The sequence below is a fragment of the Canis lupus genome, chromosome 2 (genome assembly GCF_003254725.2).
Source record: "Canis lupus dingo isolate Sandy chromosome 2, ASM325472v2, whole genome shotgun sequence".
In the NCBI taxonomy this organism is placed as follows: Eukaryota; Metazoa; Chordata; class Mammalia; order Carnivora; family Canidae; genus Canis; species Canis lupus.
Window position 1 is genome coordinate 74,495,825 of NC_064244.1, and position 27,768 is coordinate 74,523,592.

The 27,768-nt window shown below is 50.5% G+C and overlaps 1 protein-coding gene across 4 annotated transcripts in view; it reads left to right on the forward strand.

Annotated features, from left to right (window-relative positions):
- The window catches only part of ASAP3 (ArfGAP with SH3 domain, ankyrin repeat and PH domain 3), a 49,554-nt gene that overhangs the window by 17,834 nt on the left and 3,952 nt on the right, over positions 1 to 27,768 (forward strand). For 3 of the 4 annotated variants that reach the window (XR_003136617.3, XM_025447218.3, XM_025447217.3), the window contains exons 2-22: positions 8,301 to 8,373; positions 8,465 to 8,610; positions 11,314 to 11,388; positions 12,546 to 12,595; positions 19,510 to 19,621; positions 19,813 to 19,898; positions 20,332 to 20,407; positions 20,568 to 20,654; positions 20,835 to 20,944; positions 22,018 to 22,087; positions 22,410 to 22,497; positions 23,720 to 23,768; positions 23,897 to 24,087; positions 24,176 to 24,309; positions 24,515 to 24,609; positions 24,845 to 25,022; positions 25,952 to 26,037; positions 26,209 to 26,324; positions 27,113 to 27,180; positions 27,275 to 27,382; positions 27,518 to 27,713. Coding sequence is in view for 3 of the 4 variants with exons in the window: in XM_025447218.3 (XP_025303003.3) it covers positions 8,301 to 8,373; positions 8,465 to 8,610; positions 11,314 to 11,388; positions 12,546 to 12,595; positions 19,510 to 19,621; positions 19,813 to 19,898; positions 20,332 to 20,407; positions 20,568 to 20,654; positions 20,835 to 20,944; positions 22,018 to 22,087; positions 22,410 to 22,497; positions 23,720 to 23,768; positions 23,897 to 24,087; positions 24,176 to 24,309; positions 24,515 to 24,609; positions 24,845 to 25,022; positions 25,952 to 26,037; positions 26,209 to 26,324; positions 27,113 to 27,180; positions 27,275 to 27,382; positions 27,518 to 27,713 (2,194 nt within the window). In the remaining variant the exon portion in view is untranslated. Of the gene's footprint in view, positions 1 to 8,300; positions 8,374 to 8,464; positions 8,611 to 11,313; positions 11,389 to 12,545; positions 12,596 to 19,509; positions 19,622 to 19,812; positions 19,899 to 20,331; positions 20,408 to 20,567; positions 20,655 to 20,834; positions 20,945 to 22,017; positions 22,088 to 22,409; positions 22,498 to 23,719; positions 23,769 to 23,896; positions 24,088 to 24,175; positions 24,310 to 24,514; positions 24,610 to 24,844; positions 25,023 to 25,951; positions 26,038 to 26,208; positions 26,325 to 27,112; positions 27,181 to 27,258; positions 27,383 to 27,517; positions 27,714 to 27,768 lie in introns of those variants that run through there. The other variant, XM_049105871.1, reaches the window with a different exon arrangement.

A 27,768-nucleotide genomic window follows, 5' to 3' on the forward strand; every position in this document is an offset into this window, starting at 1 on the left:
CTTGTTTTTTGGTCTCTAATGCTTTGTGTGAGTGTGGCTTCATGGGGCCTGGGGAGTAATTCTGTGGACATTTGGGGTCTGGGCAACTCTAAATGACAAGGGGGTTAGAGTCTCATGGTTCTGGTCCCAGGTGCATCTCTGTTACTTTGTGACCGTGAGCTCAGGCAACCTCTTTCACCTCCCTGAGCCTCACTGACTTTTCAGCCAGATGGGAACAAAGGCAGCCACTGCCTTGTTGGGGTGCTGTGGGTCTTACAGGATGGATGTGAAACTGCTTTGTAAACTGTAGAGTCTGTAAAAGTGTTGGTTTGTATTCTTTCCTTAGTTTGTTTACATTTCTGAGATCTGAGGCAAGAAACTCATCTGAGCCTTTGGTCTGCAGTCTGTAAGATGAGGAGGTAATGTTAGATTATCTCTAATATTCTGTGATTGAGTACTGTGGAGGTGGGCCAAAGCAAAGAAAGTGGTTTTTATCTCCTGTGCCAATTCTAGTTTAACCGGTAGAGGCTACCTGGGAGAATATTAGCAGAATGATGAACTAAGTCCAGGGTCAGTGGGAAAAATACTGAGATTGATTAATGATGCCACAAAAGTGGTGCCTATGCTCCATATTATACTAATCCAAAGGAGTGAATGTCTAATGGTGAAATTTAATCAGCAGCTCCCAACGCCCTAGCTTTTGCTGCTCTGCTCCCTTGCCTGAGTCGCCATGGTTACCACAGCTGGCTCTGGGAAATTACAGGAATGAAGAATGGGTCCTATTGATGAATCCTAACCCAGGAGGGGGGTATGCAGAAGGCCCTTCCAAGCAGGGCAGCTGGGCATGGCCCTAGTGCTGCCATCTGTAGTCTTTTGCTTGTGGAGAACACGAATCAGAGAGCCAGACACAGTGTGGGGAGGGGGGCCGGCTGGGGGAGGTAGGGGCACAAAGGGGCAGTGCCACCAGCTGGAATTCAGCCTTTGTCTAGGGCCAGCCAGGCGAGGCTGCCCAAAGGACTCCAGCTGGTTTTCCAAGTTTAGGCACGTCCCTGACGGTCTTGTGTCTGCCCTGCCTCTGCCTGACGCCTGCCCAGGCTCCTGCATGGAGCCGCTGACCCTTAGCTTTGAGAGAAATCTAAATGGCCATCGCTACTAATCCCAATGCCAGTGCCTGAGTCATGGTCTACTCCCTGAAGTCCTTGAATACTTCAAGTGGGGGGGAGCTCACTCTCTCCAAGGGTCGCTTACTCTTCCTTAGGAACCTCTTCCTAAGCAGAAATTTGTTTTTTCTCCCTAAATTCCACCTCTCAGCCCTGAGAATCCTCCTCAGGCCCAACATGCACAAGTTGGGATAGCCCTCGGAGTATTTGCAGTTGGGGCATCATGGTCCACCCTCTTTTTTTGTCACAAGTCTCTACCTGCCCCGTCCCTGTTTGAGGGATGCTGAGGGGATATAGTAGAGGCGCTTGAGTTGGGGTTCAGATTCAGAGGTAGACCCAGTCCCTAGATCAAAGAAGCCATGCCCCTTAACCTCTGTGGGGCAGCTTTGGTGGTCGGGAAGGAGCATCAGCCCTGGATTTGGCCAGACCTGGGTTTCAGTTACAACTCTGCCAGTGTTCGGCATTATGTGACCTGACCATACCTAGACATGTTCTTTCCCCCAGCAGCTTCCTCTATAAAATGCCAGTGGTGATGCCTACCTCAGAGGGTGGCTGGAAGGATGACAAGAAACGTGCCTGGCACAGCACAGACGTTCACAACATGTACCATCTTGTTCTGTGTGACTGCCAGTGGCCCCTCTGCACCTGTCATTCACACAACTTGCTGAGCAGGATCATTGGCGGGTGGGGAGAGGATCTTTAATTAGCTCGAGAAAGGTTGAGAAATTCCTAACCAAATTCAGTTTAATTTTGGAATAGGTAACATTATTAGCTATCAAATAATGGTGTTCTAAGCATTTTGCCTATGGAATTCATTTCATCTCCCTAACAACCCTGTGTAGTAGAAACTATTATCATCCTCATTTCATGAATGGGGACATTGAGGCAAGAGCAGTCACAGAGCAAGTCCCTAATGGAGCTGAAATTCACAGCCAGGTAGTTTGGGGCCAGTCCCATACTTTCAGCTGTGATGATTTATTGCATCTCAAGGGTAGAATTAACCAGTGATTCGCAAACTTTAGCGGGCATTGGAGTCACCTGGAGGGCTTGTTAAAACAAATTGCTGGGCCTCAGCCCTAGATTTCCTGATTCAGCTGAAGAATTTGCATTTCTAACAAGGTCCAGATCATGCTGATGGTTCAGCGGCCCCACTTTGAGGATTTAAGAGACTTCCCTGAATCCAGAGACTGATTTTGTTTGTTTGTTTGTTTGTTTCTAACCTATCCAGTCTCAGACATGGGGAATGAGGGCTGACCTCATACAGAGGCAGAAAGCAAACCACAGTAAGATTCACACTCATTAATTTTTTCCAAATGCCTCAAGCCTTGGCACAGGCTGCCATGCCTGAGATCTCATGTAAGCCTCACCAGTAACCCTGAGGGTTCAGTGGAGAATATAAAAATATTATATTATGTTTCTCCTATTTTAAAGAAGAGGATATTTGGAGATTGCTGTGCTAACATGGCCAGGAGAGGTAGTTTTGAGGAGACTGGGGCTAGAATCTCAGCCTGTGACTCATTGTGCTACAGTAACGTCATTACAGGAGTTCTGGAAACCACTGTGCCTTTCCCCAGATACCTTCCCATCCCCAGACTATGAGCAGAATTTTCTCCTTAAAGCTGTATTTCTTTGGCTTTAGCATTATATCATAGAGGGTGGATATTATCAGTCATTTATGCCCCAGTGTGAGTAGTATTCAGATATTCTCTTGAGAAAAGGGTGATTAGAATTCTCCTCTCTTGGGGCACCTGGGTGGCTCAGTGATTGAGTGTGTCTGCCTTTGGCCCAGGGCGTGTTCCCAGGGTCCTGGGATCAAGTTCTGCATCGGGCTCCCCATAGGGAACCTGCTTCTCCCTCTGCCTGTGTCTCTGCCTCTCTCTGTGTCTCTCATGAATAAATAAATAAGATCTAAAAAAAAAAAAAAAGAAAAAATTCTCTTTGAACACTTCTATATTTATACATCTGGGAGCCTCTTGTAAAAAGAGCCATGCCTGGTTAAAATGGGCACCAGTAGATGCTTGTTGGAGTGAACCAACGAATGGATGAATGAATGAACGAACAAATGAATGACGTTCCTCCCTTTTCCCATTCTTCCCAGAGCAAGCCCCCTTGTCTAGCAATCCTACCATTTATACCAAGTGCTCCCCACACCACCTCACAGTGTACCCTTAGTCTCTTTCCTGCCTGTCCCCTGCCTACAATCAAGATCACAGCTTAATAGCTTTTCCCTATTTCTCCTAAGGGCTATTCCCTATTTCCCCTGGGCTCCCGGATGCCTTGTCCACCTTCTATTATAGCTCTAATCACATTGCAGGTATCTACTTATATGGCTCTTTCTCCCCCTAGATAGTGATGTCCCTGGAGAGTTGAGACTGTGTCTTTTACAGAGTGCGAATGCATAGCAGACACTCAATAACCAGTTGAATGAATGAATGAATGAATGAATAGATGTGAACCTTGGTTGCTCAGAGCAGTAGGGGCAGGAATGGTATCTTGCCAAGAAGTCATTTCCTGATATATGTCTGACAAGGTCATCAAGTGGTAATTTGTTGGAAATTAAGGTGACTTGCTTGCCTGTACCAGCTAGAGCTAGCTTCAGTCACAAATGATAGGGCACCTAGCATAATGTGACTCATATAGATAGACATTTATTTCTCTTCCATATGAAAGAAGTCTTCAGATAAGTGGTCCAGGGCTGATAGAGTGGCTCCCCAATCACCAGGGACAAGGCTACTACTTTGTTGCTCCACCATCCACAACACATGGCTTCTTCCTCATGGTCCAAGATGGCTCTAGACAACACAAATGCATTCTAGCCAGGAGAAAGGTATGACAGAGGGTGCCCTTCCCTTTCTTCCTTTCTTTCTTCTCCTTTATTTTTTTTTAAGAGAAAGAGAGAGAGAGAGTGCAGGTAGAAGGGAGGGGCAGAGGGAGAGAGAATCTCAAGCAGGCTCCACACTCATTGTGGAACCTGATGTGGGACTTGATCTCATGACCCTGAGATCATGACCTGAGCAGAAATCAAGAATTAGATGCTTAACAGACTGAGCCACCAGGCACCCGACATCCCTCCTCTTTAAAAAATACTTAATTTTTTAGAGCACTGTTAGGTTCATAGCAAAATTGAGTAGAAAGTATAAAGAGTTCCCATATACCTCCTACTCCACGAACAACCTCCCGCACTGTCCCTGCCCCACACCAGAGGGGTACATTTGTTAGAATCAGTGAACTTACACTGACACATCATTATCACCCCAGATCCATAGATAGGGTTCACTCCTGCTGTTGTACATTTCCTGAGTTTTGACAAAGTCATAGTGATATGTATCTGCCATCAGTGTCGTGCAGAATAGTTTCACTGCTCTAAAAATCCAGGTGCTCCACCTGTTTATCCTTCCCTCCACTGGCAACCACTAATCTTTTTATTGTGTCCATTCTTTTGCCTCTTCCAGAACGTCACATAGTTGGAATCAGACAATATGCAACCTTTTCAGATTGACTTCTTTCACTCAATAATATACATTTTCTTAAAGATTTATTTTTAAGGAAACTTTGTATAGCCAACCCGGGGCTTGAACTTACAACCCCAAGATCAAGAGTCACATGCTCCACCAACTGAGGTACCCCTCAGAAATATACCTTTAAGATTTCTCCATGTGTTTTGTGACTCGATAGCTCACTTCTTTTTAGTGCTATTTCATTGTCTTCCAAGTTTTAGCAGTTATGAGTAAAACTACAATAAACATCCACGTGCAAGTTTTTATGTGGAAATAGGTCTTCAGTTCATTTGGGTAAATACCAAGGAGCGCAGTTGCTGTATCATATGGTAAGAGTATGTTTAGTTTTGTGACAAACTGCCAAGCCGTCTAGCAATGTGGCTGCAGCATTTTGCATTCCCACCAGCAGTGTATGAGAGTGCCTGTTGCTCCACAGCCTCGTCAGCATTTGATGTTGTCAGTATTTTGGATTTTGGCCATTTTAATAGGTGTGTAGTCCCTCCCTTCCTTTTAAGAATACTTCTGAAAGCTAACAAATGAAATATCCACAACATGACATAGTCAGCATTTAGTCATATGACTACATTCAGCTGCAAGGTAAGCTGGGAAATGTAGTCTATCTTGTGAGTGACCAAGTGGCCATCTGAAAAGTCAGGGATCTTATTGCTAAGGAAGAAGAAAGAATGGAGACTGGAAGCCAACCAGCAGTCTCTGCCACCCTGCAGGGAAGAGAGATTCTCTTAAAACAGCTTAAGCACGAAGACCCAAGGACAGGAAGTGTGGAGGAGGCTCTCAGGGTGTGGGGTCTGGAGATTTGCCAGAAACCAGAGCAGCCTTTTTCTTCTGCTTTTCTGCGGCAGCATGGGTCTCATTTGCTTCTTTCTATACATCTGCTTTGTTCTCTTCTCTTTGCGCATGGTGGGAAGGATGTCCCAGCTAAGTACTTCAGGTCAGTTAGCCAGCTTCCCAGAGCCCAATTCCAAATTCCTTGGAGAGAGAAGCTGTTTGGGCTAGCTTGGGTCAGGTGTCCAATCTGGTCCAGTCAACTCTGGGTAGAACAAACAAGGTAACAAGGACCCACCTCTGGGGGGGGGGGGGGGACAGTGTTCCGAGAATAGGTGTCATGGGATGGGAGACTCCCCGAAAAGAATCTAGAGCGTGGACATAGACTTCTCAGGTCCATGTCCTAGGACTTTGCAAGATGTCGTTCATTTAGGTAAACAATTATTGGATATTTTCTGTATGCTAGGGACATGGATCTGCCTTTTAGGGAGCTTTCTTTTTTTAAAAAAAATTTATTTATTTATTTATTTATTTGAGAGAGAGAGAGAGAGAGAGAGTGTGTGTGTGTGTGTGTGTGTGTATGAGCTGGGGGAGGGGCAGAGGGAAGGAGAAAAGCAGACTCCCTGCTAAGCGTGGAGCCCAATGTGAGACTCAATCCCAGGACCCCAAGATCATGACCTGAGCCAAAATCAAGAGTCAGAAACTTAACCAACTGAGCCACCCAGGTGCCCCCTTTCTAGGAGTTTTCTTTTCTTTCTTTTTTTTTTTTTTTCCTTAAGATTTATTTATTCATGAGAGACAGAGAGAGGCAGAGACATAGGCAGAGGGAGAAGCAGGCTCCCTGCGGTGAGCCTGATGTGGGACTTAATCTCAGGACCCCGGGATCATGCCCTGAGCCAAAGGCAGATGCTCAACCACTGAGCCACCCAGGTGTCCCTCTAGGAGTTTTCTAAGTCTCCTAGGAATTCGTTCCGTAAATTAATCATGTCTTAGCTTTCCCTTTCAAGTCCCAAGATGGGGATCAAGGGCTTTGGTGAATGCGTGTTTCCTCGTCTGGATCCTCAGGGACATCTGTAGTGATGTCCCAGTTCTCCCCTCTTGTCTTTATTTCTCCGGTAGAGTGTCTTAGTTCCTTAGCTGATTCAGATATGGCCCTCTCTCCCCCCAGCTCCCTAATGCCTTGACTTTTTTTCTTCAGCCCTGGGATGGGCCTCCACTGTCCCAAAACCACATGCCCCAAACAGGAAATTGATACTCAGGGAAGAGAATGTTCACTTTCTAGTCCCTGTAGGAAAAGTACTCATAATTTGATGGACCCTTCTAGCGGCAGCAGCAGGTGCGGGTAAGGATCATATGTACGGTTCTTTGAGGACACACTGTGCTCAGCACCAGCTACACCCTCTCTGTGCATCATCTCCTCCCTGTAATCCTCATAACAACCCTGAGAGGCAGGCATCGTTTCATCGGCCTTACCGATAGCTGATCACGAAGCTCAGAGCGAATAAGAGACTTGCTTGGGGTCACGCAGCATCTGGGCAGTGGAGCTGAGCTTCAAAACCAGACCCCTCTCCCTCCAGAAGCTTCCCACATGCCACGGGCTGCGGAGACTCTCCACATTACCCCTGACGTCCGCCCTGTGTGTGCCCTCCTGTGCGAATCACATAGAATCTTTGGAGAAACCCTTCTAAACATGTTTGCTAACCCTTGTCATGTTGAAGGTAACTCTTTGGCAATAAACTCTGCTCCCTTCTTAGTCACCAGACAAAATAGGTGGGGCTGGGGTCTGGGTGGGCCTGGGGAGGGTGGATGGGTGTGTGGATGGAGCACTGTACTGGAGCAGCCCCTGGAAGCCCAGCTAGGCTGCTGCCCCCGTTTGGCTCTGGGCCAGGCCCTGGCCTCTCTAGGCCTCAGTCTCTTCATCTGTGGCTCTGTCAGCCCTTTCTCAGCCCTACCGCTCTGTGATTTCCAACTTAACTAAGCATTTCCTAAGGGGTCCGTGAGGTTGGCACTTCTGCACTCACTGAAAGAGGAGTGTGTCGGAGATTTTGATCTTGGGCTGAGCCTCCACTAAGGCCTGTGAGACCTGCTTCTCCGCCTCCCACCTCCTGGCCTTCCCCACCACCTGCTGTTTGTTATGCAACCCACAGAGGTTGCTTGGTGCTGTCCCACCAGTTCTTTCCAGTCAGGGCTGAGTGTGGCCCCTTCTGTTTATTGAACCTGGGATTTGATGAACAAGCCTTCTTTCATCTGTGTCTTCGAGAATACAGAGATGTCCACATTCTCTCCTTTGGTCTTTTCTAAGCATTTTGTATATATTTGTCACAGAATTAATACCCTCAGCACCTCCAAGAGTGCTGCATCTCCATTTTGCAGACAGAAGACACACTCTGTGCTCAGCACCCAGCTGAACCCTTTATGTGCATCATCTCTCTCTCTTTTTTTTTTAAGACTTTATTTACAGAGAGAGAGAGAGAGAGGCAGAAAGAGAAGCAGGTTCCAGGCAGGGAGCCCGATGTGGGACTCGATCCTGGGACCCCAGGATCACGCCCTGGGCCAAAGGCAGGCGCTAAACCCCTGAGCCACCCAGGGATGCCCTATGTGCATCATCTCATCACATAATCCTCCTAACAGCCCTGAGAGGCAGCCTTCATTTTCACAGATAGCTAATCAGGAAGCTCAGAGCAAAAGTCTGTGGTCTTCTTGGAGTGCTATGACTGATCTGTGGTGTCCTGTGTGGTCTGGGAGGAAGAGGGTGGTCCATTTATGTTTGGTGGGGGACCCCAGGGAAGAAACATTATATGTGTATTTGAAGGGTGGGATCCTGGAGTCAGGCACCCCTCCCAGCCGAGCATCCCTGAACTCTGTCTGCATTTGCTTCCAGATCCTGGAAGGAGACCAGGCCATCCTGCAGAGAATAAAGAAGGCTGTGCGGGCGATCCACAGCTCCGGCCTTGGTGAGTGAGCCTGCTTGATGCCCCACCTGGCCAAGCAGCCCCTTCCTCGGCCCCTGCGTGGAACTGACTTTGCCTTTCCTTACCTCCACAGGCCACGTGGAGAATGAGGAGCAGTACCGAGAGGCTGTAGAGTCCTTAGGCAACAGCCACTTGTCCCAAAACAGTCATGAGCTGTCCACCGGCTTCCTGAACTTGGCTGTGTTCACCCGAGAGGTGGCCGCGCTTTTCAAGAACCTGGTGAGGCCCTGTTCCTTTCCCAGCCAGCCCTTAGCCTAGGCTCAGGGTAAATCAAGTGAGTCTAAGAGCCAACTGAGAAAGATTCCACCCTGCTCCAGGGTTGCCCTTGACTTCTGGTCTCCCTTGACCTTGACCAATGACCCAATTCCCTTTCCAGTTCTGACCTACCATTTGCATTCTTCTTCTCGGACTTCCCCTACGTCTTCTCTAGTCTTCTCTCACGCGCTCTCTCTCCATCTCCTCTGTGGTGAGTGTCCAGCCGCAGAGAGGAAGATGCCCCTCTTCATGGCAGGGAAGAGCCCCACAAAGAGAGGACTCCCCAGAGGAGGTTTGGGAGAAGGGAGGGCAGACTCCGGGGTTCCTGTCTTTGTGCCACTGCCTCCCCTTAACCCCCGTGGCCCTCTGCTTTCCCAGCTGCATCTGCTGTGTCCCCAAAGCCCAGAACCTACCCCCCATCTGCCCCCAACAAGCATCTTAGCTCCTGCACATGGCCCAGTGCCCTCAGGTTCCTGCCTGTGGTTTTTTCCTGAGATACAAACTCTTCCCGTGAACAGGCATGGTTCTCAGTACCTCACGTGTGTTAACTCATCCTGGAGCACAGCTCTGTGGGTTTGGTTTGATTATTGTCCCCACTTTTTGGGCCAGGAAACTAGGGCAGGAAGTCAGGTAACTTGCCCAAGCTCATATAGCCAGATCTGAACCCAGCTTGTCTGGTTCCAGCATCTGAACACAAGCCCGACTATGGCCCCTGAGGAAAGCCCATGTCTCACCAGGCTCCGCAGCATTTGGACTGGCTTTCATGGCTCTACTCGCTCCCTTGCCTGGTCCCTGGCTGCATCACCTCTGAGTGACTGAGCACCCGACCTCAGGCTTAGACTCAGGCCTTGAATCCCTGCTCTTCTGCTCCCTAGGTGTGTGACCCTGGGCAAGTCACTCAATCTGCCTGGGCCCCATCTGTGAAATTGGGCTAATAATGGCGCCCACCTCACAGAGCTATGATGAGGTTTTACATGAGTTAAGTAAGCACTCAGTATTAGTAGTTCCTGTTGCCGTCTGTCACTATTATAGCACTTTGCCTAGCCCCACCTCTCACACTGTCCTCTATGGAGGTCATTTTGAGTTCAACTGAATTTGTGATTGCTTTTGTCTTTACCTCTTTTCTCCCTGCTTTGATCAAACTAGGGTTTGCTGAGGGTCTCCTCTGTGCTGGGCAGTGTCCTGGAGGGGGAGAGTGGCACAGGAAAGAGGCTATGCCTTTGAGAGCCACAGTCAAGTGGGGGAGGCAGGAACTCAGATGTGGGATGTCACCAAGCATGAACAGCAGTGCACCACAAACTCAAGAACCCAGGAAGTTTGGGATGCCTGGGTGGCTCAGTGGTTGAGCGTCTGCCTTTGGCATGGGGCGTGATCCTGAAGACCCAGGATCCAGTCCCACATCAGGCTCCCTGGATGGAGCCTGCTTCTCTCTCTGCCTGTGTCTCTGCCTCTTTCTCTGTGTCTCTCATGAATAAATAAATAAAATCTTAAAAAAAAAAAAAAAAAAAACAAGAAGAAGAAGAAGAAGAACCCAGCAAATTAGGTCAGACACCTGGTGCTGCCAGAGTTCAGAAAAGGGAAGGTCATGGAGTGCCTGGGTAGCTCAGTTGGTTGAGTGTCTGACTTAGCTCAGGTCATGATCTCAGGGTCCTGGGATCCAGCCCTGTGTTAGGCTTCCTGCACAGTGGGAAGTCTGATTTTCCCTCTCTCTAAGCCCCTACCCCTACTTGTGCTCTCTTTCTTATTTATTTATTTATTTATTTATTTATTTATTTATTTATTTATTTATTTATTTATAAGAAAAAGGAAGGTCAGCATAGGCCATGTCAGGCCTGGAGTCAGTCTCCAAGTCAGGAAGGCTTCCTGGAGTAGAGGTGACCCAAGCTATGTACCTTGAAAGGTGAGCTGAACTATCAGACAGGCAGTTGGGATTATAAAATGATAGAACTTCAACTCAACTTAGGATCTTTTTTTTTTTTTTTCAAACTAGGATTTTTTAAAAAGGAAATTGATAGGCCCTTGTAATGGGAAATCCAGGTATGCCACTGGCTTTAGGCTTCTTCTCTATTAGGTAGTTTCTCTCTGTGTCTGCTCAGTGGACAAGATGGCCCAGCAGACCCAGATTCACAATATTATCAGAAGAAAGAGTCTTTCTCCCCTGACTTTAGCAGAAAGTTCCAGGAAGGATCCTGATTGGCTGGCTTGAGTCAGGTGCCTGATCCAGTCACTACAGCCTGAGGATGGGGCACTCTGGTCAGCTCTGACTCCTGTGTTCACCTCGTGTGACCACAGGGGGAGGGTTCCCCACGTGACAGGGGGAGACGAGGAGCTAGCCAGATACACACAACAGATGGGCACTTCAGGGGCCTTCAGAGTCAGAGTGTGAGGGGACAAGTGAGGGTACTCAAGGCAAAGGAAGAGATGGGATTGACTTGGATGTTCCAGGGCTGGGAGGTGAGGAGGCCGGCTTCCTCAGGGGCAGGGATAACAGCTCTTAGGGAGTCTGGCCTCCCGCCCCTGCTCCCTCCACCCTCACTTCTCTCTCCCCACCTCCTCTAGCCCTGGCGCTGTCCTTCACCTCCTTATGCTTCCCTGTGCCCTCGCCCCTTGGGGCTGGACAGATGGTCACCCAGGGTGGGGTATGGGGGGGATCTCTGCTCTTTCCAGGTTCAGAACCTGAACAACATTGTCTCATTCCCCCTGGACAGTCTCTTGAAGGGGCAACTGAGGGACGGGCGACAGGTGAGTTCCCATTTGGGGAGTGGGGGTTCCCAAAGGCGGGAGGATGGAGACTGTAGGGGCAACAGGCCTGGTTGGGCTGAAGCAGGAGGTCAGGTGAGGCTGTCACGGTGGGAGTGCGGACCCCATTTTAGGGACCCTCGGAAGGAAAGGAAGGCCTGGCTCTGGGGTCAGCCTAGGATGGCTGACCTCCCATCTGCCTGGGCCCTTAAGTGAAATAGGTCAGCCCGTTCAGACAACAACACCCCGAGGTGGGTTCTGTAGGCACTGTCATCCCTCTTCTGCAGCCAAGGAAACCAAGGCTCAGGGAGTTTGGTAGCCTTACAGTTAACATAGCTCGTCGGTGGAGGAGCCAGGGTGGGATCTGGGCTCCTGACTCCCATGCTTGGCTCCTCTCTGCACCTGGCAGCTCCCATCTCCAGGCAGAGCAGAACTCAAAGTAACAGAATAATCTCCCTGAGAAATCTGCCCCAGAGGCCCTGGCCAGAAGCTGTCCTCCCCCCACACCCCCAGAGGCTTCCCTCTTGCCTGAGGCCACCAGGGGCCTGGGAACCACCCAAACCAGCCAGGCAGCTTTTTCACCAGGCTGACTGGGGCAATTCTGAAGGGTGTGAGCTGTCCCACCGGATGAGGCTTGGGCAAACTAGGCCAAGGATCAGCGAGGTCTCCCTGGCTTGCAGTGTGGCCTTGGGTAGACTTCTTAGCCTCTCTGTGCATGTCCCTCTACCTGTCCCCTTCCTATTGAAAGGATGGTCTAGTACCAGGCAGGAGAAACGGGTGGGATAGAGTTAGGGGAGGAGTCTGACCTTCATCTTCCCATCCTCATCCTCATGGTGGTCTGCGTCTTCTGAGGGAGAGGACTTAGGGCAGACCCCCAGAATCTTCCCACACCTCAGGCCAAGGCCCACCAAGCCCAGCTGATTCTTAGCAACTAGGGGAGGAGAGGGTCTGCCTTGAAAAATGGGGCCAGTTGGATCTGTTTTGGGGGGGGTGAGGTTTATAGTAAGGGCTTTGGGAGAGGGGTTAGTTGGGAGTATGGCTGAGCAGCATAGGGGATAGGGGAGCATGAAACTACAGAGTCACCCTAAAGGTAGCAAAGTGTACTGTTGATTCCAGACCCCAAGTCCTCCTTTGGGGAAATTGTTCTTTTGAAACCACAGGATTCCAAAAAGCAGCTGGAGAAGGCGTGGAAGGACTATGAAGCCAAAATGTAAGTGGCTGTGGTCAGGGTGGTTTGCCCAGGGGAGTAATACTGGTGTTGCAGCAGGAGGCTTGACACCGAGGAGAACTTCAATGCTGCCCAAACATGTCACCCCAAAGTGCACTCATCTCACTCTCTAGAGGTGTTTACCCAGGGTAATTTATGCCCAGGCCTGATGGGAGTCTAGGGGCTGGACCGTGAGACCACCAAAGAGGAGCAGTTATGAAGGGACCCCAGGATGCTACTCTCAGAGGCCTACCTGCCCAGTGGTGCCAGACTCGGGCAGAGGGAGGGAAAGAAGCCACTTACCGTTTCCTGAATACCTCTGCGTGCCAGCCACTTCATTCTCCCAACCACCAACCAGGAGGTGTTAGTGTCCCAGTTGTCAGAGGAGGAATTGGAGGCTCAGACAGGTTAAGTCACTTGCCCAAGGCCACACAGGTAGGCAAGGTAGAAGTGGGATTCACACTCCTTGATCCTCTTTCTGTAACACCAGGCGGTGTCTATGAACATTTAGTTGGGTGGACATAGAGGAGGAAAGGGAGTCAGTGTCATACCCAGGCCTCTTGGGTACACACCATACTCCAGACCTCTCACCAGCTACTGAATCATCATGGGGACAGAAGGAGCCAGTTCCCCCAGAGCAGAGACTCCTTGGGCTCTGTCTGCAGGACTCTGCTGGGGCTCAGGCAGGCCTACCATACCTCAGATCACCGTTTGCTGTTTGTAAAATTTTGTTTTCTTTGCATTTTGCAAAAGCCATATGGGTCCGTTGTGAATGACTTAGAAAATAAGGAGAAGCAAAAGAAGAAAAAAAATTTAATTATCCTTAGGAGAAGATGAGGGCCACCTGGGTACTAGCCAGTACTTCTCTGTTGTTTGAATATTTTTAGATAGTTTGGACAAACCCTGTCGTTTTATCACTTAAAAATGTGGGGGCAGGGGAAACTCCCAAAACCAAGAGGAAAATTCTTATTTTCCAAAACTAAAACATTAACATCTTTCTGGTCATTTTTCTATATATAAAGAAATATTTTTACAAAATTGAGGACATAATAATCATACTGGGTTTTTTTGTTTGTCTTTTTTACTGAAAAATACATCATGACCATCTTTCTACATTACATATTCTTATGCAACATCACTTGAATGGGGCACTGTGTGCTAACATATGCACGATCCGTAACGTATTTTGTCTCCCCTGTCTTTGGGGAAGCATCCTTGGAACTAAACCTTTGTTCCCACCCACAATTATTCCTTTTGTAGGGTTGATTCTAAGAAGTAGAACCTGGAGCTTTATTATAAGCCAGCCCCAGGGCCACGGGGACCTCCCGAGTTTGAAGGAAGCCCGGGACTCCCCATGCCAGCAGCATCTCCGTCTACACTGCAGTTGTGCATCTAGATTCTGGGGTGAAGGGTGTAAGAGCTGTGCTGGGCATGGCCATCTGCTCTCATGAGAGCCCTAGGGAAAGGCATGCACAGGCAGGCAGTCTTTGTCCCTGGGATTTTGATGTGGGGTCACCACAGGGCCTGCATCTTCGTGAGTTACCCTGACTAGGCCCTCAGCTTCGCAGGACACCATCTACCAAATGGAAAGAATAAGCCCTGCTCCACTGACCTCCTCCAAGCACCTCTGCTTTTACCAGATTTCCATCTTGATCTCACCTGTAAGGGTTTGTTTAAAGAACAGACTCTGTAATTGATGGGGAGAGAGGCTTGGTGAAGGTTATCCAGTGAGTTATCACCAGGGTCTGGACTAGAACCCAGAGCTTCTGAGTCCACTGCTCTTCCTGCCATGCTCCGTGGCCTCCTGGCTCCTGCCGTGCACGTTACATAGGTTGAGCTACATTCCTGACACAGGTGTCTGTGTACACTCCTTTTTATGAGGGCTTCAGAGATAGCTAGTTGTTGGCGAGCCCTGGGTTACTGTGTCATTTCTACCTCATTCTTACCAAACCAGACTGGACAGCACCTGGAAGGCCCCAGAATAGCATCTGTCGGATACCACCAGGAGTCTCACTTCTTGGTTGCTCGTAGAAGAGGGGGTATCCCCTTTCTACCTGGAGCTGCTAAGAAAGGCATCCCAGGCCCTATGCAGGGGCCTAGTTTTTCTAGGCTGTTCTATGGGCAGGTCTGTTTCCTCATCTGAAAAATGGGGCCAGCAATAGCTTGTAGGGTTATGTGGAGATGAAATAAGCACAACGCCTCTTCAGCCCCTGGCACTGCAGGTCAACAAGTATTTATTCATCATCTTTCTGAGCCAGAACTGAGACCAGGATAGCACAGCAAGGGGCCAGGAGGCAGGAGCCTAAGCCTCTGCTCCTCACATCCCCCTGACCAGATGGGGACAATCCTCCTGACCCTAGGACAATCCATCACTTCCCTTCTCTGGGTCTCAGCTTCATCTTGTGTAAAACAATCTCTGATTGTGACCTTATCAGAAAATACGCTGCAGGGGGTTGAGTGAAACAGGTGATACGGATTAAAGAGTACACTTATAGGGCGCCTGGGGGGGCTCAGTCTGTTCAGCGACTGTCTCTTGGTTTCGGCTCAGGCGGTGAACTCAAGGTTGTGGGATCGAGCCCCAACTGGGGCTCCGTGTGGGGCTCTGCACTCAGTGGGAAGTTTGCTTCAGATTCTTTCCCTCTCCCTTCCCTCTCCTCCCACTCATACTCAATGCACTCTCTCAAATAAGTCAATAAATCACTTACTGTGATGAGCACTGAGCAATGTACAGAATTGTTGAACCACTATACTGTACACCTGAAACTAATATAACACCATCTGTTAACTATGCTGGAATTAAATTTTTTAAAATATATTTCTTATTTATTTATTTATGATAGACAAAGAGAGAGAGAGAGAGAGGCAGAGACACAGGAGGAGGGAGAAGCAGGCTGCATGCAGGGAGCCCGACGTGGGACTCGATCCTGGGACTCCAGGATCGCACCCTGGGCCAAAGGCAGGCGCTAAACCGCTGAGCCACCCAGGGATCCCCTGGAATTAAATTTTAAAAATTAAATAAATACATTTTGAAAGAAAGAAAAAGACACCATGCCTGTCACCAGCTGGAGGAGCCAGGCAGGGAAGGATGGATGGAGCAAATCTGAGGCACAGTTTTGGTTACTAGTGCCGTCCCTGAGGCCATAGCATCAGCATCAGACAGACCTGGATTCAAATCTTAGCTGTAGCACTTAACAGCTGAGCGATTTGTGACTTGTCCCAGCCTCAGGCTTCTCAGCTGTAAAATGGGGTTTTACATGGTTCCTGCCTCATGGGGTTATCACTTTAATACGTGAGGGGTTTGGTGGAGCACCCAGCACAATGTTAGTGCTTAAAAATAATAATTAGTCATAATGGCAGCTGATACTTATACTTACCTAAGAGCTTCCTTTTTTCTGGGAACTGTGATGAGCTCTTTACATCTGTTACCAGATTTACTTCCCTTGACTGGGAAAGGTGCTATTATTTTCTCCAATTTATAGGAAAGAAGTAAGGGGAAAAAGCACCACCACAATCCCTACCTTAGTGGATCCTGCTGGTTTGTAAGCAAGGAGAGGTGGGTCGATAAATGATGAAAATACAAAGTGATGGTGCCGTAGGTACAGTATCAGCACTGGGGTGGCAGAAAAGACAGGTAATTTTGTTGAGGTGCAGGGAAGGGTGGTTGGAGGAGGCATCGCAGGAGAGGCGGTTCCAGGTGTCAGCTTGGCAGGTGCAGGGTTCATTTGATTCCTTTCCTCTCCCACCGTCCTCCTCACTGACCCCCTCACTCCCCATCTGAATACTAGGCTGTTCCCAGTGTCCCCTTCTCCATTTTTCTTAGTCTCCTCAGTAACTAGCATTTCCCTACTTCTTGCTCACTATTCATTTTACTCCTCTTGCGGCAACTCCCTTCAAAGGAAATAAAATATCTCCAACATTTGAAATGTTCATAAAATACTGGTGAAACTTTGAGGGCAGAGAGGGAATAGGAGTTGCTCTTTTTGGGCCAGGGTGTGAGCGAATAAAAAGCATTCCCCAGCTAGTAGTATGAGGTGGCAGGTCATTTCAGGGGAATGTCAGACTTGGGAGGGTGAATCTCTGTAGATTACCTTAGCTGAGGCTGAGGGACAGAGCTATGGTAATTCATGGAACCATGCATGGTACTTTACAGCTTGTCTTCATCCTTAGTTAACTAGCTTCTGTCCTTTAATCTCCACTAGAGCCTATTCCAAAAAAATTTAAATAAATAAGGAAGCATCCTATGCTTAAAAAAAAAAAAAAACATTATTGAAAGGAATCATCAGAGGTACCTGGGTGGTTCAGTCCATTGAGCATCTGCCTTCAGCTCAGGTCACAATCTCAGGGTCCTGGGATCAAGCCCCACATTGGGTTCCCTGCTCAGTGAGGAGCCTGCTTTTCCCTCTCCCTCTGCTGTTCCCCTTGCTTGCGTGCTTGCTTGCTCTCTCTCTCAAATGAATAAATAAAATCTTAAAAAAAAAAAAGAAAGGAATTACCAGTGGTTATTACCAGAATCATCTATATCATTAGCATCATCATAATCCAGCTGTTTTGAGGGCTGACCATATGCCGGGGACTGTACCATGCATTACACCATCTGAGAACAAGGCATTATTTGTCTCATTTCTGACATGGGAGAACTGAAGCTTAGAAAGTTTATAAAGGCTAAGTGAGAGAGCTGCCATTCAAACCCAGACTATGCATTTCTACCCACTGTACCATACTGTGTTTCCTTTTTATCCATTTACTCTGGAGCAGATGTCTTTTTTATTATTTATTTATTTACTTACTTATTTATTTTTAGATGTCTTTTTAAAAAAATATATTTTATTTATTTATTCATGACAGACACAGAGAGAGAGAGAGAGGCAGAGACACAGGCAGAGGGAGAAGCAGGCTACACACAGGGAGCCCAATGCGGGACTCGATCCTGGGACTAGAGGATCATGCCCTGGGCTGAAGGCAGGCACTAAACTGCTGAGCCACCCAGGGACCCCCTGGAGCCAGATGTCTTTCAATGTTAGTACATATAGAGCTTCCTTGTCCTTTTTTAACAGTTGCATAGTATTCCTCTAGCTGGCCATAGCATAATTATTTAACTACTTCCTACTAATAGATGTCTAGCTTAGTTTTCCTTTTTTACTATTGAAAGCTAGGGTAGCAACATATATGGGAGATTCCCCTGCCCCTTCCAGCCGCTTTGCCTGCTCTGTCTCCCGCGCTCCCTAGCAAGCTGCCAAGCTCACTGCTGACATGCTGCAGGCCTAGCCATCACCACTCTGCTGCTCATCTTCAGATCCCACAGAAAGCATCTGTTGTGACCCCCAGGCCCAGTGCGCAGGGTCAGTCCCCACCTCAACTTTTCCACTACCCTGTTACAGTCTCCCCTCTCAGGATATGATAAAGCCTTAGGGAAATGAAAAGTAGCCACTCTTAAGGAGTTTTTTTCTAGAAAACCTATAGAACTGCACGCTAAAGCAGTGGTTCTCACTCAGGGGTGATTTTGCACCCCCACCTCACCCCCAGGAGACATTTCTGGCTGTCACAACTAGAAGATGCTACTGGCAGCTTGTGGGTAGAGGTCAGGGATACTGCTAAACATCCTACATCCACAGAATTATCTACACCCACATCAAAGAATTATCTGGTCAAAGTTTCTTTAGTTCCATGGTTGAGAAACTACTCTATGGATCTCCAGGGACAGATTCTGCATATAAACACTATCCTGGAGGCCAGATCTCGGTAAGGCCTGGAACTTTAAAGCCAAAATAAACTATGCCTAGGCCACTGCTTCCCCAGTTTACAGATGGAAAAACTAGGGCCTAGAGGGACCTATGATAATAATAGCTGTATGGTCTTCTGTGTGCTAAGTCTTTTGCATCCTCTGTCTCATCTGGGTACCGATTAGGATCCCCACATTTTGCAGATGAGGAGACAGGTTCAGAGAGCGGAAGTGATGCTTGTAATATATCCCACAGCTGTCTTTGCTCAGGGCTGGCACCTACTTGAAAGCAAAACTGATAAGCAAGACATCTTCACGGAGGAGTTGCGGTTACATGTGCCCAGCCCCAGATGTGGAAACGCTTTCCTGGCTGAGAGTGGGTGGTATGATGGGTGTGGGATTTCCAGGAAATCATTTATGCACAGATCCACCCATCCCCGAAGAAAACGGCCAACCCTTGAGATCTGTGGGGGCAAGGCCCAGGTTACTTTTAGCTACAAGCACGGGAGGCATCTTCATTTACAAAGAAAAGAACAAGGGTTTCCTAAACTTTAAATGGGAAGCTCTGTGGCTCAAATATGAAGTATGAAGGCACTTCGTGATCCTTTAAATCACGTGGTCCTAAATCCCTTCCAGCAAAATCATACTGGTCACCCCCAAACCCACCTGGTCCTCACCTAAACCCATCACTTCCTGCATTAAAACCTTCAACTCCTGCCCATTGCCCTTGGGAACCCTGACATGATCCGAATCAGGCCCTGCCTTATCTGGTGCCTCTCTGTACCTCCCCTGGAACCACTTTCTCCCCACGTCCACTCCCGAGCCCTGATGCCTCCTGCCTCAAGCTCTCACACAGTCTGAAGCTTCTGGCTTCCTCCAGGCGGCTTCTCAGGCTTCAGATCTCACCTCCAGCCGCACTTCCTGAGCAGCCCGATGAGGTCAGATCCCCATTTTAGTCTCCCCTTGCCCTCTCCAAGGCTGTGATTTGATTTGCGTCTTTCTCTAACCACCAGCTTGGGGACTCCTGGATCATCCTCCTTGTTCACCCTCGTTCCCCAGCCCTGCCATATACACCGCTGGCATACAGAGGGCCCCCTCACTCTCGTGTGCTTGTGGCAGAAGGGAGCACAGAGAGGTGGTGGGACGTGAAAGGGGCTATAGCGAGAGTTGTACAGGCCTCTCTTTCCTTGGGGCCTAGGGCCAAGCTGGAGAAGGAGAGGGACCGGGCCCGGGTGACAGGAGGGAGCCTTGGGGAGGTGGCCCAGGACACGCAGAGAGAGCGGCGCGTCTTTCAGCTGCACATGTGTGAGGTAAGGGGTGCTGCAGGGGTGAGGGTGGGGTAGGATGTGTCTGTCTTCCCCGCCTGAGTCCCCAGGGGTCCAGTCACAGGTCCTGGCCAAGAGAGACATCACTAAGGTTCAGTGGTGGCGAAGAAGTTCAGTGATGGTGGCCCCTTGCCACTGCTGCTCACATTGCACCCTTGGCCCTGCTCTTTCCTCAGTATCTGCTGAGAGCCGGTGAAAGCCAGATGAAGCAGGGTCCCGATTTCCTGCAGAGCCTCATCAAGTTCTTCCACGCTCAGCACAAGTAGGTTTCTTCCCTGTCCGCACCCCCATTTCACCCCTTAACCCTTCAGGCAACGCAAAACGAAGCCCGTCCCCAGGCCCTTGAGGACTCTGTGTGTCCGTGCCTTGTTGGTTATGCTCTCTAGTGGGTGCTCACCATGTATCAGGCACTAAGTGCTTTACGCATTTGCTCCTGCTCCATCCCCAGCAACCCTGTGAATGGGTAGTGTTATTATCTCTGTATATCCTCAGATAACTGAGGCTCAGATTTACTAACATCACACAGCTTGTCAGTGAGATCTGGACCCAGACGACTTGGCTCCAGAGAGCCGGCTCCTGGCTGACAGGGGAGACTGCCCCCAGGTGCCCTGTGATCCTTGGAGCACCTCCTCCCACACTTCCTGCTTCTCTCATGCTCACCCTTTTCATCCCTTGTTTGGCCTCATACCTCTTAGCTTTTTCCAAGATGGCTGGAAGGCTGCTCAGAGCCTGTCCCCCTTCATCGAGAAGCTGGCAGCCTCTGTACATGCAGTAAGTTGGGCCTCACCCTTGGGCACCTGGTCAAGCCCCTGTCTTTCCAGGAGAATCTGTGGGTGTGGAGGGGCTGGCTGCCACCCTGCTAGTCTTGGTCTGGGCTGTGCACCTAGCACACCTGCCAGCTGATAGTGGGGCCCTGCCCTCTTTTGCACAGCTGCGTCAAGCCCAGGAGGAGGAGCTACAGAAGCTGACCCAGCTCCGGGACTCCCTCCGAGGGACACTGCAGCTTGAGAGCAGAGAGGTCAGCTCTTGAATCATCCCCAAATGAATACCTTCTCCCAAGGCCCACCGTGGAGGGGGGGAGAGAAGGAAGACCCCACTTCAAAGGTCCCTTGAGAAGTGTCCTCGAGAAAGACCCCTGCAGAATAAGGCTCTTCCCACCCAGATGCCCTAAGGTCTCCTTTGCCTATCCGAGGAACAGGAGAACCTGAGCCGGAAGAACTCGGGAGGTGGCTACAGCATCCATCAGCACCAAGGCAACAAGCAGTTTGGCACAGAGAAGGTGGGCTTTCTGTACAAGAAGAGTGATGGGTAAGTGACTCAGGGAGCTTGAGTAACTTGCCCAAAGCCACACAGCCAGTAAGTGACAGTTGGTGGAGCTGCCCAATGGGACTGTTCTCATCATTTACATAGACTGAGGGTTCCAGGACCCTCCGCCCTGGCAATGCAAAACCATCAGAGTCCTAGGCACATGAGCTTCTGCTAGAAGTCACCATTGTTCCTAATATGAAAAGGAAAAGTGGCAGATGGCACTTACTGAGCACTTGTCATGCCCTAGACCTTCTCCAGGCCCTTACCCTTAACCTCTATAATATACTGAGTATGCCTGGAATATGAAAGTGTTGACTGTGCCTTGCTCCCTGGTTTAAAAAAAATCAGCGTATAGGGGATCCCTGGGTGGCTCAGTGGTTTAGTGCCTGCCTTATGCCCAGGGCGTGATCCTGGAATCCCGGGATCAAGTCTTGCATCTGGCTCCCTGCATGGAGCCTGCTTCTCCCTCTGCCTGTGCCTCTGCCTATCTCTCTCTGTGTCTCTCATGAATAAATAAATAAAATCTTAAAAAAAAAAATCAGCGTGTGAAATGCAAAGGCTCCATGGGATGTGTTCAAGTTTCTACTTACTAATCAGTTTTTAATCAGAGGAGAATAGCTTTGTCATACTAATTAGTATTTACCTCTTACAGAGATATTTAGTAGCTTTGGATTGTGCGTTTGCTAATTTTATTTTTGGGGTCTCAATATTTATCTTGCTTTATACTTAATCATAATGCATGTGTTGTGGTAAAGAGTCTGATCCTCCTTTCAGACTAAGAGTTCCCTAAGGTTGGGAGCTGTGTCTCCTTATCAGACTAGAAGCTCTCAGAGGGCCAGTGTCACATGGTCCCCTTTAGAATAAAGATTTCCAGAGAGTGGGGGTATGTTTCTCTCCATCAGAAGGGAGCCCCATAAAGTGAGGGGTGTAGGGGTTAGGAGATGGAAGAGGTGAAGAAGTGTGGCTAGAGGTCATACAGGAGGGGCTGAGGACCTGGTCCAGGACTCTTTTCTGATACAGGGGAATTAGGTGTGACCCTTGGGTCAGTGTCTCTCTATCCCTCTGGGCTCTAGAATTCGAAGAGTCTGGCAGAAAAGGAAGTGTGGAGTCAAGTATGGCTGCCTGACCATCTCACACAGCACGGTGAGGCCTGGAGGGGTGGGGGTCTCAGGATACGATCAATGGGTCCTCTCTTCACTTCTGAACAAACAAGTGTCAAACCCCCTCTCTAGCCCTGGCCCCCAAACCTGAATCCAGGTTGCTGCAGACCCCCAACGGGAGGAAGGAGGACTCAAAGCTCCCAACCTAGTCTTGGCCCACACCCCACATCCATGAGGTGCTGGGAGAGGGGAGATATGAACTGGAACAGGACTATTATGCCCATTTAACCGATTGGGAAATGGAAGCCGAAGAGTCTAGGAGATCCAGAGAGTAATGTGGATTTTCTGTCCTCAAATTCCCACAGATAAACCGGCCCCCAGTGAAGCTGACCCTACTGACGTGCCAAGTGAGGCCAAACCCTGAGGAGAAAAAGTGCTTTGACCTGGTGACCCGTGAGTAGTCCCTGTTTCCTCCCCCACAACTACCCAGAGCTTCTCTAAGAGACCTATTAGCTCCTGGGAGGCTTCAGTTAGGGACCTTTGTCTAATTCCACATGTGTTTATCAAATAGCTGCCACTGCAGGCATCAGATAACTTATTAGGCCCTGGACACTCTTTTTTATTTTTAAAGATTTTATTTATTTATTCATGAGACAGAGAGAGAGAGAGGCAGAGACACAGGCAGAGGGAGAAGCAGGCTCCATGCAGGGAGCCTGACATGGGACTCGATCCTGGGTCTCCAGGATCCCGCGCTGGGCCGAAGGCAGCACTAAACCGCTGAGCCAAAAAAAAAAAAAAAAAACACTAAGCCACCCAGGCTGCCCAGGACACTCTTTTTAGAGGCTTCACTCCACATCCCATTAAACATTACAATGTACCTACATCCCACATTATATATGATTAATTCTGTAAAGTAGATATGAATGGATTATTTCTTCCAAATTTTCACTCTTCATCCTTTGGAGGCTTTTATGCTAGGCTTTACGTGGGGCCAGTGCAGGCCAAGAAAGACCTAGATCTCATCCTCGGGGAGGTCTCTCTGGCAGGGATGTGATGTGGGAACTCAGAACTGTAAAATGATGGGGAGCATCCAGAAGAGAGGTGCAGATATAGCACTGTCAAAGATAAGGGAGGGTAAGGCCTGCCCTGCTGTGGGGAATTGGGAAAGGCTGCTTAGAGAGCATTTGAGTGGAGCCTTGAAGGACACAGAATGCAGTTTAGGGGAGGACGTTTCAGGACAGGATTGGCATGATGAAAGGCATGGAAGCAGGAGAGTGGGTCTGACCAGCACAACAGTCTGGCAGCCGGTACAGATTGGGCGGGGGGGGGGGGGGAGTTGGAGAGCGGGGAGACCAGACAGGAGGCTGAGGACTCAAATGGGGTGGTAGCAGTAGGTTCAGAGGATAGCCTGACTCTAAGGTAGGTGGGGTCCTGTGCTCTGGGAGACCTCCCTAGACGCTGGGACAGAGGGCGTTGTTGGGATCCTCCTTTAGAGGTGACTTCTGAGAAACTGCCCATGCTGCCAGCCACTACCCTGCCAGCCATCACCCTCCCCACTCCCAGCTAGGCGCAGCCTGCCTCCGCAGGCACAAAAAGCTCCACCTGGACCCAGCGGTTTGGGTGAGGGCTCCTTGGGCCCAGGGCATCCACAGGATTTCTCCCCTTCTCCCCACAGACAACAGGACCTACCACTTCCAGGCAGAGGATGAACATGAGTGTGAAGCGTGAGTGACCCCGCCCCCCCCCCATGGCCTGCTTGGGGGTGGGGTCAGGGGAGTCCTAACTACCCCTAGCCTCGGGGGACCCCACCCCTGCGGGTATCACTCCCATGTCACCCTGCGTCCCCCTCTAGGTGGGTGTCAGTGCTACAGAACAGCAAGGATGAGGCCTTGAGCAGTGCCTTCCTCGGGGAGCCCAGCGGCGGCCCGGGACCCTGGGGGGGCGCCGGGCTGGACGGGGAGCCCCAGGACCTCACGAAGCTGCTCATCGCGGAGGTGAAAAGCAGACCCGGGAACGGCCAGTGCTGCGACTGCGGGGCTGCAGGTGGGCCGTCGGGGCGGGGAGGGGGGGAGGGGGCAGCGGAGGGGAGGGCCCCCCACCTCCAGGCACGAGTTGGGCTCTAACCTTGCAGACCCCACGTGGCTCAGCACCAACCTGGGCGTGCTCACCTGCATCCAGTGCTCGGGCGTCCACCGCGAGCTGGGCGTGCGCTTCTCGCGCATGCAGTCCCTCACCTTGGACCTGCTCGGCCCCTCCGAGCTGTTGGTGAGGGCGGGGCGGGGCCAGGGGAGGGGGCGGGGCCCGGGGAGGGGAGGGCCCGGGAGGGGCGGGGCTTGGGCCGACGGGCTCCGCCCCGGGGGTTGTGGGTCCCGTGGATCCGGGACGCCCTCGGGTGGGTGGGGAGGCTCGGGGCTCCAAGGGGGCGCTGTCCTAACCGCCGGCCTTACCCCCACCTCTCCCGCGACCCCAGCTGGCCTTGAACATCGGAAACACGCGCTTCAATGAGATCATGGAGGCCCAGCTGCCCGCACGCGGCGGCCCTAAACCCTCAGCGGAGAGTGACATGTAAGGGGACTCCCAGGTTGGGGGGAAGGGGGGCGTCCTGGCTGGGAATTCTGCTTCCTCAGGTCCATAGTCTCCGGAGGGTCCTGGACCAGAAGTCTGGGGAGAAGGGAGCCACACATCGGGAGGGGTCCAGGACATGGATGGTGGAAAGGAGACCCGGAGCTCCTGTGGGGTGGTTCCAGGGGTCGCTGGATGGAAACGGCCCTTGCCCTGAGATGGTGGTTGACTTCTGCAGGAACACACGCAGGGATTACATCGTGGCCAAGTACGTGGAACACAGGTTTGCGCGCCGGTCCACACCCGAGCCCCAGAGACTCCGGATGGCCATTTGCAACCGGGACCTCCTGTCCGTGCTGGAGGCCTTCGCTAACGGGCAGGACTTCGGACAGCTGCTGCCTGGGCCCGAGGGGCAGGTGAGGACCACCCCCAAGGGCCACTTACACCCCACCGACTTTCTACTCCCCAGTCCTCTTTGGGTCCAGGTGTCCCTCCGCCCTGGCCCGCCTCTGACATCTGCTTAAACCCCACCCCTCAGAGGGGTAACCAGGTCAGAGCACTTCAGTCAGACAGGCCGGGGCCAGAGTCCTGGCTGCGTGATCTAGGCAGGTTACTTAACTTCTCTGAGTCTCAGTTTCTCAACTGTGAAATGAGTTAATGATAGCACCCACAGGGTTGGAGTGAGAATGAAGTCGTGTGTATAAAGGGCCAAGCACATATTATGTGTGCAAGAAATGTTCATATCTTTCTTCTTGACTAGCCTTGGAAACGGGTAAGGGTAAGTCAGATTAGATCAGGGAACGCTATTGCATTGGTGATTCTAGTAACAAACATCACATGAGCGGGGGATGGGGGTAGGAGGGGAAGGGTATCAGAGATGTTTGAAAGGTTGAATTGACAGGAGTTGCTCACTGTAGATGAAAATTGATGTCCTGCCTTGGAGCTGTCTGTCTGATATCTTGGTGGGGCTGTCCAGTGGGCAGGGAGGGGCAGCACTTAGGTGAGGTAAGAATTTGGAACAGCCTGCAAATGAGTGATAGCTGAAAGCATGAGGTTAGCTGAGCTCTGGGTGGGAGAGCTTGAGAAAGAAGCACAGAGAGAGAAAGCCTAGTTTGGGAGGCACCTATTACTGGGGCGAGAGGAGACGGGGCCGCTGAAGGAAGCAGTGAAGCAATGGTCTCTCACCCTCGTCCCAAACATGAGGTACCAGCCCTGCAGTCTCTTCTCTTGGGGCCCTAGCAGCTTTATATCTGGAGGTGTCAGGGGCAGCCAGAGTTCAAGAGGATAGTGCTGGGCTGCAGGCAGGTGAACTGGGGGAAATTCAGAGGTCTGGACGTGTACCCAGGCACCTGGAGAGCTCGCCCTGCACTTGGCTGTCAGAATCGCCAGCCAGGCCTCCCTGCCCCTGGTGGACTTCATCATCCAAAATGGGTGAGAACCTCCCTGCCCATCTGCCCACCTCCTCACCCACCTCCTTATCCTCCCCCTCTCCCCCGTCCCTTTGTCTTCTCCCCAGTCCTTCCCCCTCCCTCTTTTTTCCCCTGACTTTGACCCCTTCCCCTGTCCATTCCCCCTCCTTCCTCCCTGACCCCCCACCCACAGAGGTCACCTGGATGCCAAGGCTGCAGACGGCCACAGCGCTCTGCACTATGCTGCTCTCTACAACCAGCCTGACTGCCTCAAGCTGCTGTTGAAAGGGAGAGCTGCGATTGGCACAGGTGGGTGGCCACCCACTCCACAAGACTCCCATCCCTACTGCCCCTGGTGGGAACTTCCTGCCTTCTTCCTAGACTGAGAGCCCTGGTAACAGGCATGGACTTTGCGGACAGACTTGGGTTCTAATCCTGGCTTGCCTCTGACTACCTCTGTGGCCCTGGGATTTGTCCACTCACCTCTTGAACCTCATGTATAAAATGGGTATAATATGACCTAGTAGACCTGCTGAGAAGATAAACATTCCTGAAAGTACCTAACCAAATAAATACTAGCTGAACTCAAATAATAGTGATAATGACAGCCACTACTTACTGGTTAACATGTGCCTTGTAACGCACCAGGTGCTCTACACATGGTAACTCATTTAATCCTCACAGCAGGGACGCCTGGGTGGCTCAGTGGTTGAGCATCTGCCTTCGGCTCAGGTCATAATCCTGAGGTCCTGGGATCGAGTCCCGCATTGGGCTCCCCATGGGGAGCCTACTTTTCCCGCTGCCTGTGTCTCTGCCTCTCTCTCTGTGTCTCTCATTAAAAGATAAATAAAAATCTAAAAAACAAAACAAAACAAAAAACCCTCACAGCAATGTCATCAGAAAGTTACAAGTATTACATTCATTTTATAGATAAGAAAATCACGGCCCAGGGAGGCTTAGTAACTTGCCCAAGTTCGTACAGCCAGGAAGTAGCAGAAGCAAGATTCAAACACAATCTGATTCCAGAGGCCCATCTTAACCTCTAAGCTATAATGCCTTTTGACCCTGACCATGACCCTTGACTTTACCCCTCACAGTGAACGAGGCAGGAGAGACAGCTCTGGACATAGCCAGGAAGAAGCAACACAAGGAGTGTGAGGAGCTGGTGAGGTCTAGGAAAGGAGGGGAAGCCCCTGACCCTTCCTCTCTCTCTGCTGAGCCCCTGACCCTCTGAACTGCCAAGGCTTTGTTATTGGCAGCTGGAGCAGGCCCAGGCTGGAACCCTCGCCTTCCCTCTGCACGTGGACTACTCTTGGGGAATCTCCACCGAGCCTGGCTCTGACAGCGAGGAGGATGAGGAAGAGAAGGTGGGTCCCCACCCCGTCTCTTGGGCCTTCGTTAGACAGCAGACAGAAAGAGCCAGACTGGACCTGGTGGGGAGGGGAGTAGGGCTGAATTAGAGGAACCAGATTGTCCTTTCTTCCATACTTTTGACTCTGCAGCGCTGCTCCCTGAAGCCCCCAGCCCAGGCCCGCTGGGCCAGTGGGAGGATCGACCTCAGCAACAAGACCTATGAGACCATCGCCAGCCTGGGACTAGCTGCCCCTCAGAGCCAGAGTGAGGTCGGCCCTCCACCTTTGCCGGTCAAAAACCTTTCTCGAACCATGGTCCATGGGCGTGCAGGACACGCCACTGGAGGTATGGTTGGCTGCCCAGAAAAATGCTCAGCATGCCATTCCTGAGGGACTGCTAG